At 39.6% G+C, this 20,019-nt stretch overlaps 1 protein-coding gene across 7 annotated transcripts in view; it reads left to right on the top strand.

The window, feature by feature from the left end:
• Nucleotides 1-20,019, top strand: part of Apbb2 (amyloid beta (A4) precursor protein-binding, family B, member 2) — a 278,787-nt gene that overhangs the window by 132,399 nt on the left and 126,369 nt on the right. For all 7 annotated transcript variants that reach the window (XM_013009102.1, XM_013009101.1, XM_013009104.1 and 4 more), the window contains 2 exons: nt 1,263-1,331; nt 9,767-10,582. In XM_013009102.1, coding sequence (XP_012864556.1) covers nt 1,313-1,331; nt 9,767-10,582 — 835 coding nt within the window. In that variant the 5' untranslated portion in view covers nt 1,263-1,312. The remainder of the gene's footprint in view (nt 1-1,262; nt 1,332-9,766; nt 10,583-20,019) is intronic.

Below are 20,019 nucleotides of genomic sequence, written 5' to 3'. Positions count from 1 at the left end.
CTGACAGTAGCCTCATTGACACCAAAGTCTGTTTATAGATTTCCTTGTGATATGTTTATTTTGGTAAACTGGCAGTTCACACCTGTTTCTAAACCATTTTTAGTTTTCCTTTATGATATTTTCTTTGTAATTACATGATTGTTCAAGTGTGTGCCTATATACATTTATACATACATATATGTATATGTATATTCTCAAACATTTTAGTCAAGATGTAGGGATAGGGCTCAGTGGTAGAATGCTTAGCTAGCATGCACAGATTCTGGGGTTGACTTCCAACACTGAAAAAGTAAGTAAATAAAAACACAAATTTTACTCAGATCATACTGTGCTCTGCATCTCCATCACCTTTTGGGGATACATCTTAAAGCCTAATGTGAATACAGTACCCCATTGCATAGATGTCCCATGATTTAGGCAGCCACAGAAGAACAGTTAGGTCATTCCCTGGTTGTTGGTTCTAGAACAATAGGATCCATATAAGTTTATTTCTAAAATGAGTGTTTACAAGTGGAGCTGCTAAGCAGTCCAGTCCATGCATTTGAATTTGCTCAGATCTTTGTACGTGGATCTCCAAAAAGGTTTGCCATTTTTAACTCTCACTAGATGTGAAAATTCCTATCTCCACTGCCCTTGCCTTGTGAGTCTTGGCAAACTGATATAGCAAGAGTAGTTTATCATTATTGCCTCAGTTTTCATTTTACTTAATTTTGAGTGAGGCTAATTATGTTATGTTTGTGTTTCTCTTGGGACTTGTCCCTGCCCTTTGCCTGCTTTGTACAGGCTGCTCACATTTTACTTAATGATTTCAAGGTGTTCTTTTTATAGAATGCTCTTATATAATAGCCTTTTTATGTCATCTGTGGTGGTAAATATGTTTTTTTAATCTTTAACCATGTTTATAGTCCCCTTTTTTTTCTTCCTGAGCAGAAGGTTATAATTTTTATGTGGCAAAATGTACCAGATTTTTTTCTTAGTGGCTTCTGAATTGTGTATTTAGTGAGAAAAAGTATTAGAAACAGATAGGTAGGCCTGGCATGGGAAAAAAATCTTAATAGACTTTTGTGGCAAATGTGGTTTAGTAGGAATTCAAATTATAGTCAAAAGTGGTTGACCAACTATAAATAAGCAAAAATATGCACATTAATTAGGTAAAGATTGTCATATTTAATGGCTTGTAGAAGGATTTTCAATTCTATGGGTTTTTTCCAGTTATATTTTGTTTCTTGGAGTTTTAATTTCTCAAATGATCCTTTTTTTAGATTGCAAATTATAACCTATTGCCTGCACCATTGCGGACGTCCAGTGACCCATGTCCGAAGTACTTTCAGGTCAGATATCTTTTCACATATTTCAATGCACAAAAGCAGCTGAATATTAAAACTTTATAAAATATATTATAGAACATATTTTAATGTTAAACCCATAATTTGCAAAAGTAGAGTGTTTTTGGTTTTCATTGTTTTACTACTATAACAGAAAGATGAATGTTTAAAATGAAGAATCAGTTATTTCTGTAGTAATTGCAATACAGTAATTATTATGTGTATAATAATTGCATGATTTCTTATATTGTCATGTAAAAGTAGTTAACAGGAAATAAAAATTCTTTTTTTAATTTTTTATTGTGAAAATACCATACAGAGGGGTTACAATTACATGAGCAAGATAGTGAGTACATTTCTTACCAAGCATTGTTGCCTCCTCCTTTGTCGTCCCCCTCATCCCCCCACCCCCACGCCAAAGTTGTAAAGTTTGTTTTTTGACATAATGTCTTGTACATCTCATAGTTGCAATGGGTCCACCTGTATCCCTATTTAAACAATTTGTTTTTCCCTTCCCCTCCACAAATTATACCAACATCAAATACAATGAGAAACAGGGGTTATACCGTGGGGGAGGGACATACAAAGCAACAAAGAAATATCTTATAAATATGTTAGAAACAATAGCAAGAAAGAAAAACTATTTGAGTCCTTATCGTGGGGTTCATTTCACCTAACATCAACTTATCTGACCTTTCTGCTTGTCTCAGACATATACTAGTTATTGCAAATAAGGGAAACCATGGGACTTATGTTTCTTTGGGCCTGGCTTACTTCACTTCATATAATTTTTTCCAAGTCAGGAAATTAAAATTCTATCATATTTTATTATCGCCTTTTGTACTATTGAAATATGATCAAAAGAGTAGGTGGAGCCTATGTAAACAACATCTTATATTACGGGATATTTCTAGAACAGAGTCCCCCAATTTGGTATTCTTCTTGAAGCTAAGATGATGAATTTCATATCTTAATTTTACTGTATAACCCTGTCTTTGTCTTGTGATTTGTGCTAATTTACATATAGCATGATTTGGAATGTAATTCTTATCCTCATAGTAGTATAATAAGATAAAGGCAAGTATTTTTTGTAAGATTTCAGGTTAAATATAAGACTATATATGGCAGGTAGCTGTGAGTAAGTCCCATATTTTTTAGGACACGTGTCACTCAGCAAGCTCTCAGTTTTTATTGTTAATTCAGTTTTGTTACTTAAGATGGGTCTGTTCAGTTGGTTTATGTCTTCCTGGCTCTGTTTGGGTAAGAGTACATAACCATGGTGTTCTTAAATTCTAAAGTTAAATTTCAGATTAAATATGTTCAGCCTCTTTTTACATAGCACTTTATAGATTTTATTTCAAAACAAAACTAAAATAAACACTAAGCTCAGTATGGTGGCAAGAAATGCTTTATTTAAAAAAGTGAAAAAAGTATGTTTACCTGACAATGTTAAACCTATATTCATACATGAAAATCAGTTAAAGCTAATTCTTGGAGGCTACTTAATTGTACTATGGTTTCATGGTGGTTTTTCTTTTTAAGTACATAGTTATACTAATTTTAGTAACTCAAGACAAATATATGTGTCCTTTTAAAAATAAAATTTAGCTATAGAGAATAATTCCTTTGAGAAATTCTGTAAATTCTTATATTACATTGCAAAATAGACAATATTGAAATAATAAAAGCACAAGCCTGGCAGATAATACATTCGGTAATGTACTTTCCTCTAAATGAGAGAATGATCAATAGCGTCTAGAAATCTCTTACTGCTGATGTATTTTGTTGTGCTGACATGTATTCAAATTGCTTGATTCCTTGATAGTTATATAAGACACTGAAATGATTATTCAGCATGATTATTAAAATAACAGCACCAATACTATTCATTAATATAACAGATAATGTATTTTAAAAGGAAATTAATATTCATATTTAATTGGTGTATTTATTTCAGGCATTTTTTATTCTCTTAACTCAAGTAGTGATGAAACATCTGGACTAATAACAGGAATAAAGATGCCTTCGATCCCATTTTCCATCTGTTGGGAGCTTGACTACAATAGCCTTTTAAAATATGGACCTTCCAGAACTTATCCTGTTATATGCTTAGAGAATGTGTGTTGATTGATCAAGGTTAGAAGTCCCTTTTAAGTAGATCTTAGTCCATGACTTACCTTATTTCAAAGAGTCTGCTGCCTAATAGAGCTTACTATCATTTCCCTTTTGGAATCAACTTGAAGCATAGCTTATGCATTACTCAGGCTTTTATTGTTTTTTCAAGTGAACCAGTGTCCCCAAGCTTGATTATTAACTATTCATCAGACTTGGCCATAAAAATCTAGAGTTGTTAAAGCAACTTAGTAAAACTTTCTTTTTTTTGGCGGGGGGCCGGAGGGGTGTCCATTGTGGGGCTTAACTCTAGGCCCAGACACTATCCCTCAAGCTCTTCAGCTCAAGGCTAACACTCTACCACATGAGCCACAGTACCACTTCCCACTTTTTCTGCTTATGTGGTTCTCAGGAATGGAACCCAGGGCCTCATGCATGCAAGGCAAGCACTCTACCACTGAGCCACCTTCCCAGCTCCAGTGCAAGTCATCTTCAGAAACTGTTGAAGCATTTCTTTTTATTTTTCTTCTGGTCTGTCATGGGGCTTGAACTCTGGGCTTGGCTCTATCCCTGTACTCTTCAGCTCAAGGCGAGTGCTCTACTGCTTGAGCCACAGCGCCTCTTCCAGTTTTCTAGTGCTTAATTGGAGATAAGAGTCTCATGGACTTTCCTGCCCGGGCTGGCTTTGAACCTTGATCCTCAGATCTCAGCCTCCTCAGTAGCTAGGATTAGAGGCACGAGCCATCCATATCTGGCCTTTGAAGCATTTCAAAAGAGTGAAATCAACTTAGAAATGAATAAAGAAAATATCTTTGGAATAAGAATTTTCCCCTCTTAGGTTTTCAGCCCAGGGCCTTAAGCATATTAGATAAACACTATCCCACTACATGTCCCCTTTCCGTTGTAATATGTATGTATGTATGTGTGTATGATGTATCTATGTTTGTGTTTATTTATGAGGTAAGGAGGATTGAACCCAGGGCCTTATGCATACTACTTGAGCTTTGCCTTGTGTTCCACCCTTTTTTGTGTGTTTTGTTTACAAGATAAGCTCTTACCAATTTTTTCTGGACTGGTATGAAATTTGTAATCCTCCTGCTATCACCTAAAGAACAGCTGGAATTAGAAGCATGTGATACCATGTCAAACTCTAAGTCTTATTCCTATTCAGATACTCCGATTCTGCTTGCGTCTTTTTCCTCCTTATCCACTTGTGGATTCCACCCCAGGAAGGTCTGCCCTGAACCTCATCTCTTCTTCTGAATACATGTTCTCATAAGACCTTTTACCTACTTTAGGCTGTGAGTTTATGTAATAAATATATCCCAACTGATTTATTTTTAAATAACATTCACCTCTTTGTTTGTTAGTTTGCGTTAATTATATAGGATGGTATTTCACTGTTAAATTTCCACACATTTATAATATATTCTAGTCTATTTCACCCCACCATGGGTCTCCTTTTCCTTTTTCAACAGATTTCACAATAGATTTCAGCAATCTATTTCAATCATTTTCTACTACTTCATCTTCTTTGTTCACCAATCCCCTCCTGACAGTCACCTCCCCACAACAGAACCTTTCCCCCTATTCCTCCCATATTTTATAATTGACCGAAGTTTATATGCTTACTGTTTCTAACATTTTGTTTTGAAATGTGTTTACAATGTCAAATATCTGACTGGGTTTCTTAAAGTATTGGCTGCAAAAATTTAACTTGTTCGACCTCAGTTTTTCCTTGGAACAAGTGAGGGAGGCTGCAGGCAGTTGAGTCTTGGGGGACACTGGGACCAGTAGGACCTTGCTGTTGAAAGGATGCCCTTATCTAGATCTAGACCCTATAAATGCACCCGATGAAGTTACCCTCCAGCAGTAGAAATTTCCAAGCTTCTATCCGGTCACCTCCCCAACCCTATGGCGTCAGCTGCTTTCCCATAATTTTTGGTTCTTTTGTTCACAGAGAAGTTCTTATCGTTTTTTGTCACATTGAGGGTTTGCTTTCATGAATAATTTCAGGAAACCAGTTTTATTTTGCCTCTCCTTCCTAAAAGGAAGAGAAAAATCTAAGTTTATTTCATTTCCTTCATTCTTTGAGGTCTAGTTCAAAAGGCAGCATTCCTCAGGGTGGGAGTTTTGCTGTTAATTCCTCAGCAAGAAGAAGATAGTTTAGCAGAATGAAAATGAAAATATGACCTTTCATTTAAGAATGGGGCAGACTGTGTCTGAACCCATTTGCACTTCATCATCTTGTCATGGGAAAAAATAGAGTAGTCAGTAATTGAAGAAGACAAGTTTCCTGCCATACAGACAAGGGAGAGGTCTCAGTGAAGAGCAAGGAAGGAGAAAGCTGTGCTCAGAGGAAGGGTTCCTGCAGCTGCACTCCACCCTGGTAACTGGGTTTGAGGACGGCAGGGTTTGACATGAAATTGCAGCAATCCTCACTTAGCTAATTTTGTTTAGAGTTCTTAAAAAAATACTTAAAAAATACTCACTCTATTCACTAGGGCTATTATAGTTGCCAAAAAAGAAAGCACAGCTCCAAATGATTTAAGCACTTTGATAAATCACCTCATTGGCCTGAGAAGTCCAGCTCTCTACTGTTCAGGCCTGGCTTATTTCAGGGGTTTCAATAATGGTGTTAGGACTTGGCTCATGTTCCTGCTCTGGCTTCCTTGACTCTGCTTTGTTATCCTTTGATTTGTGCATGGCGGGTTGTCTCTTTATGGTGACCCCTTGTAGCTGTAGGCTGGTTCAAGAAAGAAAGAAAAGAGGGCCCATCTCTCTTCTTATCATTGCAGCTGAAAACTCGGGAGTGGCTCTGTGTAGGTCACATGGTTTTCTTCCTGAACTTCTACCAGAATCACAGGAATTTCCTTGACTGACTGACTGTGCTTGCAATATCCAGAACAGAAGTTTAGTGAGAGCAGATATTTTTACTTTGTCAGTTTTGTTCACCACTGTGTCTTCAGCACCTACAAGCAAATCTGCCACATGGTATAAAAAAAAATACTTTGAATGAATGTGGGGGAAAGTTAGTTCCCCAAGAAATACTATGAAGCTGTTAACACAAGGAATAGAATACGTACCAGGCCATAGGTGGTTCTCCATCATACATGCAGGACAGTATGATAGCAGGGATCATTGGCATTGGCATAGTCTTAAATCTAGATGTGAGCCTGCCTCCGCAGTAGGAATCAATCTGCTTGAATTGGTTTGGTTCTTCGTGCGTCCCAGTAAGAACAGTGTGCTGAGTAATGTGTAGGTGCTGGTACAACCAAGGGGGCCTACCTACCTTGCAAAGCCAGGAGAACTACCCAGGATGGAACACCAACCTCACAGTGACTGGCATTCTGCTTATCTGTTCCTCACCAACAGGAGGCACACGGAGATGTGGAGCCAGCCAGTTTTGTGGCTGGTTGAGGGGTTACCACTGTTTACCTGATTACCTACTGTGCATAGGTTCTTTTCTTTCTTTCTTTCTTTCTTTCTTTCTTTCTTTCTTTCTTTCTTTCTTTCTTTCTTTCTTTCTTTCTTTCCTTCTTTCTTTCTTTCCTTCTTTCCTTCTTTCCTTCTTCCTTTCCTTCTTCCTTTCTTTCCTTCTTCCTTTCTTCCTTCCTTCCTTCCTTCCTTCCCTCCTTCCTTCCTTCCTTCCTTCCTTCCTTTTTTTTTGGTCAGTTGTGGGGCCTGAACTCTAGGCCTGGGTGCTGTCCCTGAACTCATCAGCTCAAGGAGAGTGCTCTACCACTTCAGCCACAGCACCACTTCTGGTTTTCTGGTGGCATATTGGAGATAAAAGTCTCACCCACTTTCCTGCCCAGGCTGGCTTTGAACTGTGATCCTCAGATCTCAGCCTCCTGAATAACTAGGCTTACAGACATGAGCCACCGGCACCCCATAGGTCTTTAACCTTTGTCTCTTCAACTCTGGGTCCTGGGCCTTTAACCCTCAGACATTGCCGTGTACTTTGGGGACCCCTTTCAGCCTTGAGTATTCCAGGACTTTGCTGTCACTGAGATACCTCATAACCCTTTGAGCATACCTGACTTCTCAGCTGTTATATTCACTCCAGGAGGCAACTGTACACGTCATAAGACTAGTTTAGCTTCCGGAAAATATGATTATCTAAGGCACACTCACTTATGTTCAGACTTTTAATATGAAAAACAACACCAACAGAGCTGTGGGTGAATGTCTAGTGGGTGTCTGATCTTCCTGATCTTAGCTTCTCTTTTACCCCACCCCACCATGATTTCTAGTAAGTAGAATGGTTAATTGATAATGACAATGAGATCCAAAAGGCTTATGAGAAAGTGGCAAAAAAAAAATTTATATGTCACATCCAGCATGTCAAAAACTACTCAGATAATAAAATCACCTAGAAATTTTGATGATTTTCTTTTTGAAAGTATTTAGAGTTATAAGTGAATAAAAATTACTTCCAGGGGCTGGGAATGTGGCTTAGTGGTAGAGTGCTTGCCTAGCATGCATGAAGACCTAGGGTTTGATTCCTCAGTACTACATAAACAGAAAAGGCCAGAAATGGTGCTGTGGCTCAAGTGGTAGAGTGCTAGCCTTGAGCAAAAGAAGGCCAGAGACAGTGGCCAGACCCTAAGTTCATGCCCAGGACTGACCCCCTCCAAAAAAAATTATATCCAATAAGGCAATTAGAATACCTAGCAGCACTAGACATCATAAAATAGCCTAGTCGAAATTCTTGCCATGTCACTCTTAAGTAATTGTGAGTGTAAAGATGTGTGTGTGTCTGTATCTGTACAATGAGTATATGTCTCACAGAATGCCTTATAGGGATACAATGTAGGACTGCCCCTAATAAGTGCTACTCTTGACTGAGGTCTAACTATAAATTAAAACTGCTTCCCAACAGATGGTAATTGAAGCCAATAATCATAAAATCAATTTTAAAATGTTGTTATTTAAAAATTAAGAAACACACTAAATATGATGTATATAAAATGAGACCCAAGAACTGAATAGGAAGAGTGCTTTGTTAGCAAGAATCCTCTAAGTAAAAGCTTTAAACAATGGGTTATTTGACTTTGGGTTACAGTTCTTCTCTGCTGCCACACTATAGATGTGGATATTTTCTAGGATGCATGGATGTTGCTTAGCTTCCTAAAAGAACAAGGATTTTAGAATGACCCAGTGACTTTTTTCCTAAGGTTGCCAACCTGTGCACGTGATGTTACACAGATACTTTACAAAGGGGGAAAGCTCCCTGCTTTGCCTGGGGGAGGAAGAGTTAGTTGTCCAGATACAATTCCAAGAATGTCACAAGGTGTGCTTACTTCCTATGCTACTGAAGTGCATGCAGTTCACACAAGTCTCTGTGGAGGGCAGAGGATTAGATAAGAAAAAGCCATTGCTCACAGAGAAATCTGAAACCTTAGGCATTTTTGCAGATGAATTTTATTCCTCTCTAGCCCAAGAAACCACCTTCTAACAAGAGACAAAGGAAATAAATCACTGTTGGTGTGAATCATATTTGAGATAAATACATCTGTCAGATAGTTTCCTAGGTGTCTTGTAAGAGCACCTGGTGACTGCAAACAGCTGAGTCTGTATTTTAATTTAGCACAATATCGTCAGTCTCCTCTGGTGGCTCTAACACATCTGTAGTCAGGGCCCAGTGCTGCATTATCAGTAATAGTTTTGCTTATATGTACTTTTGAGAACTTAATCAACATTTCTTCAAATTTCTGTTGAGTCTAAACAATAAGCCTAGGTCAAAATATTCACAAAGATATTAAAATACTCTAATAGAGCTTTTGTTTTCTAGGCACTCAGAATACAATTTCTAAGCATAGTTGAGAAAAATAATGTTGGCTATACAGAACATTATTGAACAATGACCTTGCAGCTTAATTAAGAAAGCTGAAGCCCCAGAGGACTTTAGAGCAGCTTTTTGTTGCTGTTGTTGCCAGAAGGAACTATAGAATAAAAATGTAGTGTAAATTTTTGGAATGGGGGTGCTTTTCAAGGTTGTAAAACATGAAGGTAGCCAGAAGAAAATGTATTTATATAAATTTAGAGCTTTATTTTTTTAAGTCTAAGTGAAATATAGGCCATCAGATGTTTTAGCCTTTGTGTATAAAGTAGATTTTGGGCATTCACATTAAGTTCATTTGTTCCTGCTTGATATCTGAAAAAAGATGAGAAAGAAATAGGAAACTGGGTCAGTTCTACAGGAATGTACTACACAACAGAAGTATTTATTCTTTGGATCTTCTCTGTAGAAGCATTTGCTCACCTGCTTGGTTAAGTCACTTAATCACTGCAGATGTCTAACCACCAAATTTCTTTTTCTCCAGCTGACTCAGGGAGTGAGACCTTGGCAGTGTTTATGGCCAGCAGCGGAACCACAGAGGTCGCCACTCGAAACAGCCCAGCCACACCACCCAACACCCTTAATCTCCGTTCTTCCCACAATGAACTGTTGAATGCTGAAATCAAACACTCGGACACCAAGAACAACACCCCCCCCAAATGCAGGAAAAAATATGCACTGACTAACATCCAGACAGCCATGGGCCTCTCCGATCCTGCGGTGCAGCCCCTGCTGGGAAGCGGTTCTGCCAACATCAAGCTGGTGAAAAATGGGGAGAACCAGCTCCGGAAGGCTGCAGAACAGGGGCAGCAGGACCCCAACAAAAACGTGAGCCCCGCTGCAGCCATCAACATAACTTCTGAGAAGTTGGAGGGGAAGGAGCCCCACCCGCCTGAGCCCTCCAGCTGTGAGATTTTACCCTCCCAACCCAGGAGAACGAAGAGCTTCCTCAACTACTATGCAGACCTGGAGACCTCAGCCAGAGAACTGGAGCAGAGCCTGAGCGGTCACCATGGGGTGGGGGAGGAGAAAGGCCAGCCAGGACAGGGCCAGCCCCCCACTGTCATTGGGAATGGTGACTTGCTGCTGCAGAAACCAAACAAACCCCAGTCCAGCCCAGAAGATGGTCAAGTAGCCACAGTCTCCTCCAGCCCAGAGACCAAGAAGGATCACCCTAAAACGGGGGCCAAAACCGATTGTGCACTCCACCGGATCCAGAACCTGGCCCCAAGTGATGAGGAGTCCAGCTGGACGACTCTGTCCCAAGACAGTGCCTCCCCCAGCTCCCCGGATGAAACAGGTACCCTCCATGTTTTCTGCTGTCGATGGAGTAAATCCATAGCTGACCAGAAATGTCTTTCCAGGCAGAGATGAACAGGAATATAATGGGGGCAAATTGTATGGCATGGTCATTAGACTGCTCAGCCAACCTTAGGTTAAATTTTAAGCCATGTGTAAGTTGTTCTGTTGAGTGAGTGTGTGTGTGTGTGTGTGTGTGTGTGTGTGTGTGTGTGTGTGTGTGTGTGTTGCGAGCCCAAGTTTTGTTTTGTATTTTTGTTTTTTTAAGGGTGTGGGCAGTACTGAGGATTGTTCTCAGGGCCTTGAACTTACAGGACAGGTATTCTACCACTTGAGCCACACCTCCAAGCCCTTTTTTTCACATTGGTTAGTTTAGAGGTAGGAGTTCATTTTTTTTATGCTCAGGCCAGCCTGGACTGTGATCCTCCTACTGTGTTTCCCTGTGTCCCCGGAGCTCTCAGGTACACAACACTGCTCCCAGCCATTGTGTTTTCCCGATAGCTGGGATGACAGGAGTGTGCCACCACACCCAGCCATTGGCTGAGATGGAGTTTGACAAACTTTTTATGCCCAAGCTGGCCTTAAATGGAGATCCATTTATTACTGCCTCCCAAGTAACTAGGATTACAGGCTTGAATTGTCACACCTGGTAGCTAAACATTTTTCTTTCTTTTAAGAAATTATCCTTGACATTAGTACAGTGAAATGTCATCTATATAGAAAATATACTTTTATTTTAGCATGTCCAAGTGAAAGTGAGAAAACAGTAAAAATGAATTTAGAAATTTAGGATTTAGATTGAGATTTTCTTCCAGTATTTTTTTTCATATTTGCAACTTTTTTAAAATTTGGAGGTCTCATTAATTCAAGCTAACATAGAATTCACTGTTTAGACCAGGCTAGCCTCCAACTCATGATCTTCCTGCCTCCATCTCTAGGGTAATAGTATTATGTGTCACTGTGCAGGCATTATTGAAACATTTTTATTTGCCGAGGTGTTACATAGTGACAGAAATTAAGATGATCCTAAAAGTCAGCTACTTCACATGTCTTTTTCTCATGGTCTCCTCTGCACTAATCAGAAAATGGAAAAGATCTGTTTGGGAGGCTGGTGGCTCAGACCTATAATCCTAGTTACTCAGAAAGTTTAGATCTGAGGATCACTATTTGAAGCCAGACTGGGAAGAAAAGTTCATGAGACACCTATCTCCAGTTAACCACCACCACCACCAAAAACAACAAATGAAGTAGCTGTGTGGTTCAAATAGTGGAGTGCCAGCCTTGAGTGAAAAATTTAAGGAAGACTACAAAGCCCTGAGTTTAAGATCATTAGTCGCACACACACACACACACATACACACACACACGAGAAAGATCTGGAGTACTTTGTTGTGTAAGAATTAAATGTAAACAGCATTCATAGAGGTAGCCCAGGAACTGCTCTATGTGAGTCTAGAGTTGTCTTAAGGGGAGACAGATATTAGGTGAACAGATAGGACACTAAGGAAAGAAATGATACTTTTCTAACCTGTAATGCAGGTATGTTACTAGGAATGAAGATAAAGAGACAAGACTTTATTTTGTTTTAAAAGAGGAAGTGCTTTTGAAGTGTCCTTTGAAGTGCCATACTTTAGGTGATGGATGTCATAAGCCTTGTACAGCTGGATATGGCAGGGGTGGGGGCCATGGGATGTACCCATTGCATCTCATAAATGCCTGGCCTTGAGTGTCATTGGAATCATAATTCTGTGTAGTAATGTCATTGACTCCATAACGCATTACTTTATACCTAGTAGGGAAATCTGAGCACTCTCACATTTGGTATTTAAGGGTGTCTTGGAGCCAATCCTCTCGTGAATACCAAAGGATGATTATATATACTAATATAAGTAATAGTGTATATGGGGATTTTTTTCTAAAGTAATTGGGTCATGGATTAAAAATAAACTCACTCTTTGGCTGCTGTTAAAACTAGGTTATGGGTACAGAGCATTTATTATTACATGTTTAAACTTTTCCATAATTAAAACAGAAATTCCTCTAGTTAGACTTTTTTAAATGCTTTCACTTTCCAGTTAAGAATACATTTTGTATGGGGGCTGGGGATATAGCTCAGTGGTAGGACCTTGTTCAGCACACAAGAGTTGCTGTCCTGCAAAGCAAAAAAGAAATTAAAGTATTTTTTAGATCAGCCCTTGCTTCCTTCCTGACTTCCACTTCCAACTTCCTTCTGGCTGTGGGGTCTCAAGCCCATAATCTTCCTGTCTCAGCCTCTCAAATATTGGGATTACAGTCATGTCATTATACCTGATTCCATTTTGAAGTCATACATACTATGCCACCAGGCGCAAGCTCCATGATTTAGTTAAGATTTCTACTTCTTGTGCTCTACTCAGTACAGGCTGTGGAGAAGACCCCCGCTGGTGCTGAAAAATGAGTGTCACTCCACTCCCAGGCTGGTCCTTTGCACCATTATGGCTGTATTGTGTGCCTTTGATTCCCTCCTGGGAAAGACATTCCAGAGCCACTGTACTTGGCTCATTACCACAAATCTGCTCCCTGGGCTGGCATCTCTGTACTGGCACATGTTAAAAACTGGGTTAGACTTCTGACATGTTGTGTTCAGCTTTTGCTCTCAAAGTCAGTTTTGAAGACTTTTAAATTTAGAGCAAGGATGACAGCATGGTGGTGGCTCTAAGCATAGATACGTGATTTACTCAAAAAAATATTAGATGTTACACAGATCACACTCTCCAAAAGTATACCAGAAACTCAGCTTGTCCTTTTCCATGAAGCGGTCACTTTGGGGTCTTGGTATGTTCTTCATTCAGTATGCCGCAATGGTGCAAAACCGAAATCTTACTGCTTTGGGATTGCCGCAGTGCCAGTTGCAGACCTCTGCTGAGATGAAACCTCTTCCCTTCAGAGTCACGCCTCAACCTTTTAGGTGGCAAACACTGTAGAAATTAGTGAATGATACCAACGAAGTACTTTTCAGCATCGGTGTTATGGTTTCATCTTTCAAGTGAAACATATTGTTATTGTCTGAAATGATCACAATTAGTATAAGTGAAAAATTGAATAGCAAAATTAATGTTTATCATATAAATGCCATTATTAAAAAGGGGGAAGAGCCAGATGCCAGTGGCTCACACCTGTAATTCTAGCTACACCGGAGGCTAAGATCTGAGGATCACGGTTCAAAGCCAGCCGGGGCAGGAAGGTCCATGAGACTCTTATCTCCAATAAACTACCAGAAAACTGGAAGTGGAGCTGAGGCTCAAGTGGTAGAGCTATTGCCTTGAGCTGAAGAGCTGAGGGACAGTGCCCAGGCCCAGAGTTCAAGCCCCATGACCGACAAAAAAAAAGAGGGGGTGGGAGGAAAGTATAACTTTTAAGATACCAATAAGCCATTTGGTAGTACATTTGCCTATTTATTTGTTTTGTGTTAAGTAAATGTACATCATATTGGTAGGTATTTTATGATTGAATCATGACACAATTTGCTTTGTATTGTAGGCTGCACTTTGGGGAGCCTGAAAAAAACAGAATAGACTCATTTGTACCTTAGGGGTATCCTTTCTGAGATAGAATGCTATTTATAAAACAAAAATGTTGCCTAACCCAGAGACTGACTACTTTCTATTTCCCTTTCTTTCTGAATTGGCCCCTCCAGCTTTCCAGCAACTTTGTTTGTCTAATCAATCATGTGTACAGTATGTCACTGCTCTTTTCCTCCTGTGTAGTCTGCCCCTTGAGAATACAAGGTTATTAGAAAGAAGAATAAGATCAGCAACATTACTGAGTTTTCTTAGGAGTTTAGAAAAGTTTGAGTGTGCCTTGACTCTGATTCTCAAACAAAAGATATATTATTTTCATACTTGAAAAGGAGAATTTTGAACCTAGTTGGGATTTGGTCAGAGGTACGTTTCCCTCAGTGGCCCCCGGTAAACACAGTGATTGTCAGACTCTATGTGTTCTTTGTTGATTGCTTGGTGCTTTATGCTAGCTTAGTAAAAACTTTGAAGAGATGTGTCTTTTTGAAGCTCTGTCTATAGCTCTGTCTGTCTGCCTAGCTATCTACCTATCTAATCTAATCCTAGGGCCTCGCACAGCCTTCTACAACTTAAGCCAATACTCCCATCCTGAACTCTAAATTTACTTAAGACTTTCTGAACCTCTAGGTTGGTTCTTCTACACCTTTCTATTGTCCATGCCTTGATGACCTTGGAAAATAAGTCATGACTAATTGAACAAAAATGGAGTTTACATATCCCCCAAAGCTCTGACCCCGTGTTATGTAGACATTTGTGATATATGTTAATTAGTGTTTGATTTTGATATTTTATAATTTAACTGATCATGTGGCCTCAAATAGGTAGGAATGAATAATCAGAGTTGGTGGGGAAGATATACTGAAATATTCAGGCCTACTGGGTGTCAGGCCCTGTTCTTTATACTTAGTTACAGTTAGATAGCTCTGCTGGCATAATGTCCAAAGTTTTTTCCTTGAACCGTGGTCTTGAGACTTAGGCATGGGGCTCCAGAGGCAAAACACATCGGACTTCATTCTGTTCAACTGATTAAATGTGGTTTACTTGAGAACCCAGGAAAAGGAAAGTTACTGTTATTACATCTCTCTATGCCTATAAGCAGTTCAGATCTAACTCAAATGCCATTTCCTCTGAGAAACTCTCTAGACTGTCTCAGCTTTGTAAGGCCCTTTCTCTGTTGCCCAAAGAAGTGTTTCCAAATGTCTGATCAGGATCCTCTCAAAGATTTACTGTCCTCCTTGGCAGTTTTTGGCCTTCCTTATATGTGTATATGACTCTCTTAACACAGAACACAGTACATAGCAAGAGGCCCCTGAAAGTTGTATGTTTGCTGAGTAGCTGGTTGGAGCTGGATTGTGATCCTTGTGCATGGTCTCTGATGTTAGCACACCTGTAGAAGTTGAGAAAGTGGGCATGGTCTGTATAAAATAACTCTAAGGTCCTTAGGATGATTCTTAGTTATAGTCTAGGTTCTAGAGCAACATTAGGAATTGGAACCAATAATTCAGTCTGTTTCAAACATCCTCTGTATTTGAGCCCATAGGTCTGTAAGTCAGAGGAGCTAGTATCAAGGAAGGGGGCCATTTTGTTATACTTTGTACATTTTGCCTGGAACTACAAGTTGATGTAGAGTTTGAGTCCTTTGATGCTTTAAGTTGATGGGTTCCCACTTTTGAGGCAAGAGAAGGACTCTTGTGAGCTGAAGTGTTGATGAGAGTAAAAACCAAGGCACCAACCTAATTATGTCAACATGACGGCAGCGCTTGTTATTTCTGGCATTAGCTCCCTTAAGAGTGTCAGAGATTTGGATAAGTTTGTGTTTTTCACACTTTTAGAAACCTCTTCTCAATACTCATTTTATCTCAGATGGCTCTTAGTACTTCAACCATGAGTAATTTTTCCTGTCTTTGCTTAAAATTCCAGACTATAAGACAGGTGCATTTTAGCTGGTTTGTCCTCCTGTATTAATTTTAATCTTTCAGGCACTTGGAGTGATTCATGAGCCTTCCGGTTGTGTCTTCTCAGCTGTGATGTGACAGGAGGAATTTCAAGTAGGCAGATGTGAGATGTTTCTAAAATAGTTGGGGCATACTGTCCTGGGGCAGATCATGCGTTTTCTGAATTAAATTTTATTGCCTTGTGACTAAAATGTATAAAAGTATTCTTTATCTTGTCCCATGAACTTAAGGAAGAAAGTGATCTTGTTTAAATTAGTATTTTTTGAAAGTTCCAGAGTAAAATCTGTGTCTAGGGAGATGAAGCATGTATTTATGCGAACACTTAGGTAGTTTTGGGTTGTCTTTATAAAGTATCTGGTACTTTTGTGAGCAAAAAGATGAACATGACCTGGGCGCTGGTGGCTCACCCCTATAGTCCTAACTACTTGGGAGGCTGAGGTCTGAGGATCACAGTTCAAAGCCAGTCCAGGCAGAAAAGTCCCTGTGAGACCCTTATCTCTAATGAACCATTCAGAAAACTGGAAGTGATGCTGTGGCTCAAGTGGTAGAGCACTAGCCTTGAGCTTTGAGCTAAGGGACAGCACCCGGGCCAACAGTTCAAGCCCCATGGCCAACCCAAAATGAAGATGAACATGATGCGATGAGTGGTAGCCTCTTGGGTCCCTTCTGGGTGGTTCATCTCAAATATTTCTGTTTTCCTGCTATAGACTGCTAGACTTTGCTGCCTAGCTCACTCTGCTCACCTTCCTTGCTCCATGGGGTACCTAGCCCACTTCATAAGGGAAGACAACTCAAAACTGTTTTATTCCATGGATCATGTTTTAGAAAATACTGAATTAGATGCCAATCTTTAAATGCTGAAAAATTGTACCTAAAAATATGGGCCTCTTGTTTCTCTTGTAAGTCAGAAATGTCATGACCCTGACTCACAAGTCCAAGACCATCTTTTAGATGGGTCCTGACCTCTCTAGCTCAAGGCAGTGGGGCTTATGGTCCTCTGCTTAAAGAGATTCAGCTACCATATACACATGGAAGTCAGATAGTAGAAAGGGGCTCATACTGACCACTCCTGTTACAGCCACATACAAATGTAATACCATAGTTGCAACATCCTTGAATACAAGCTTCTTTTAAATCATACTTGCTCTAGTCTGAATCCCATACCTTCTGCTACAGTCGTAAAATGTGACATGAACTGTGAAGTAAAACATGCTTGAAATTTCCAAAGATGACTTCTGGGAGTTCTCCATCTGTTTCTGGTTAGAGGAGGGAAAACATTCAATTTTCAAAAGCTAGAGTATGGGCAGTTCATAAATTTTATACTTTAAAGCTGACTCGATTAATAAGCCCAGTTTGCTTTCTTAAACATAAAGCTGGTTACCAAGTACTGATCCCATTTATTTTTATTTTATTGTAAATGTGATGTACACTAGGTTACAGTTATGTAAGTCAGGTAATGAGTAAATTTCCTTTTGAGCAGGGTCAACCCCTTTTTTGCTTGTTGTTTATGTTTTGTACACAACTGTGCCACTGAGCTGCTATACCTCCACCCTCAACTCTTAGAATTTATGCATTGTATTTCCCTGTTAGAACCAATGGGTTTAAAACTGTGAAATAAAGTTACATGTTTAGTCTTGGCTGGGAAAAAAAAATAAGTTACTCAAGTATTCGAAAATCCTCTGGGGCTGGGAAGGTGGCTCAGTGGTAGAGCACTTGCCTTGCATGCATGAGGCCCTGGGTTCGATTCCTCCGCACCATATAAGCAAAAAGAAAAAAGCCGGAAGTGGTGCTGTGGCTTAAGTGGTAGAGCACTAGCCTTGAGCTGAAGAGCTGAGGGACAGTGCCCAGGCCCAGAGTTCGGCCCCACGACCGGAACCCCAAAAAAAAAAAATCCTCTGCTTTCATTCTGTGTGAAATGGGCAGAAAGTGAGGGAAGGTCGACCTAACCATTGGTGTCTGTACCTAAAACGAGAGCTGATGCTTACTGTGTGTAAGCTGTCATTGTGTTTTTCTTTTTATCTCACCATAGACTTATACTTGAAAATGGCTGAATTTAATCCTCCCAGGGATTCTTCCCTAGAGTCATTAGGGACACTGTTGATGGTTTTTCCCCCCTCTGTGATGTTTGATGAACTCTTCATATAGAAGTGAGGAAACTGATCTGAGCCCATTTTAAAAATGAGGGGGAAAGCCTGGCACCAGTGGCCCACACCTATAATCCTGGTAAGTAGGTTGAAGTCTACAGATAGAGGTTCAGAGCCAGCTGGAACAGACAAATCTTCAAGACTTTTATCTCCAGTTAACAACAAAAGAAGTATGACTCTGATGGTAGAGTACTAGTCATGGACAAAAAAGCTGTGTGTGTAAGACACTGATTTTAAGCCCAAGCATCCTCACAAAGGAAAACAAAATAAGGAAAAAGAGGCTAAGAAATTTTTAACTTTCTCACAGAACAACCAAGCAACAGATCTAGAACTTGGAACTTGGGTATCTTTGGCTATGTATGCCATGTTTTTCACTATTCCAATGGAATGTGGTCACAGTTTTAAAAAAAAAAGTCTGATAACTGATGATACCTAGTCTCCCATTGTGGTATCCAACAGCATCCGCTGCAGCAAAACACATCCTCTGCCTGTGAAACTCTAGTGATCCAGAGATCACTCAAGCTCAGTAGCAGAGAACATCATTTAAGAGGTCTTAGAATAGTATTGCAATATTTGCACAGCTACCAGCATGCAGAAGTGAATAGTCAAACAAGGAAATTAATAAAGTAAATACATGGCTAAGTTTGAAAAACTGAAATATTTGGGATGGCCTTGGGGTGGAGGAGAAATGTTCTTTCCACTCTACTGAAGGGAAATTGAAAACTCTAGTGTTTTATTGATTTCTACTAAGCTTATCTATACATTATTTTTTATGGTGATGAGACCATGATTTTGGGGAGCATAAATTTTTAGATGCACAGATTTGGGGTTTTGCTTCCAAGAAGTGAAACCTTTCTCCTGAGGAGATGTCCCCTTCTGGAAGGGGCATGGTCCACCCCTACTCTGAAGTGCATCTGCAAGCAATCAAGGGCTGTGTGCATCTTCTCTTAGCTTATGTGGGAGAAGGCAAGACATTGTGGGATGGCTGTCTCTCTTGAGAGTCAAGGCAAGTAATAATAATCAGTTGACGGTATGCTGTTCCTGTAAATAAGGTAGAAAAATGGTTTGTATTATCAACTTTCTTTTCTCTGCCCCACTGAAAAATCCACATATTTCTCACTCACCATTTGGATCTTTTAAAATCTAGAGGAATAAAGATTATAGATAGCAGAAAGAAAACTTCTTATTTTATATCTCCTGGGTCTTAATTGTACATCATGCTAGTCTCTCACTGCATTACAAAAGGGCGGGTTGTTGGGTAGAATTAAGATTGAGTTCACTTGAATTCAAACACAGTGTATGGAAATAAGGGCTCTGGGCAAAGTGCAGTGAGAATAACACATCTTAGTTGGAATCTGGTTCTACAGCTGTCGGGGTTGTATGTGTGTCTATAATATGGCTTTGAAATTCCTATGTAGGAATTGGCTTTGAACTATTCTAGGGGCACAGTCAGTCATGCTGACTACTTCTCACCCAGCAGAAAAACAATCTGTCCACAAATATTATTCAATTCTGAAAATAATCCTGAATGTAATGATTCATATTTAGACATTTTATCTAACAGGCAGTGTTTGGCTGTAAAAGCTCATTGCACTATGGTAGAAGGCAACAGAATCTGACCATTTGAAGGGTCTTCAGTTTTATCTCTGCATTCTTAGTTGCCTTCTGTCTTATCATAGAGAGGTGGTCAGCACATGCTTAGGATGAGTAGGTTCTTAGGAAGATCCTTGATGGTTGACAGAATGAGTCACAATTGAAAGTATCCTAGTTAGGGCTGTGGCA

The sequence above is a fragment of the Dipodomys ordii genome, unplaced genomic scaffold (genome assembly GCF_000151885.1).
Source record: "Dipodomys ordii isolate 6190 unplaced genomic scaffold, Dord_2.0 Scaffold8, whole genome shotgun sequence".
Taxonomy (NCBI): Eukaryota; Metazoa; Chordata; class Mammalia; order Rodentia; family Heteromyidae; genus Dipodomys; species Dipodomys ordii.
Note: the sequence above shows the minus strand (reverse complement) of the source record. Positions and strands in the feature narration are given on the sequence as shown.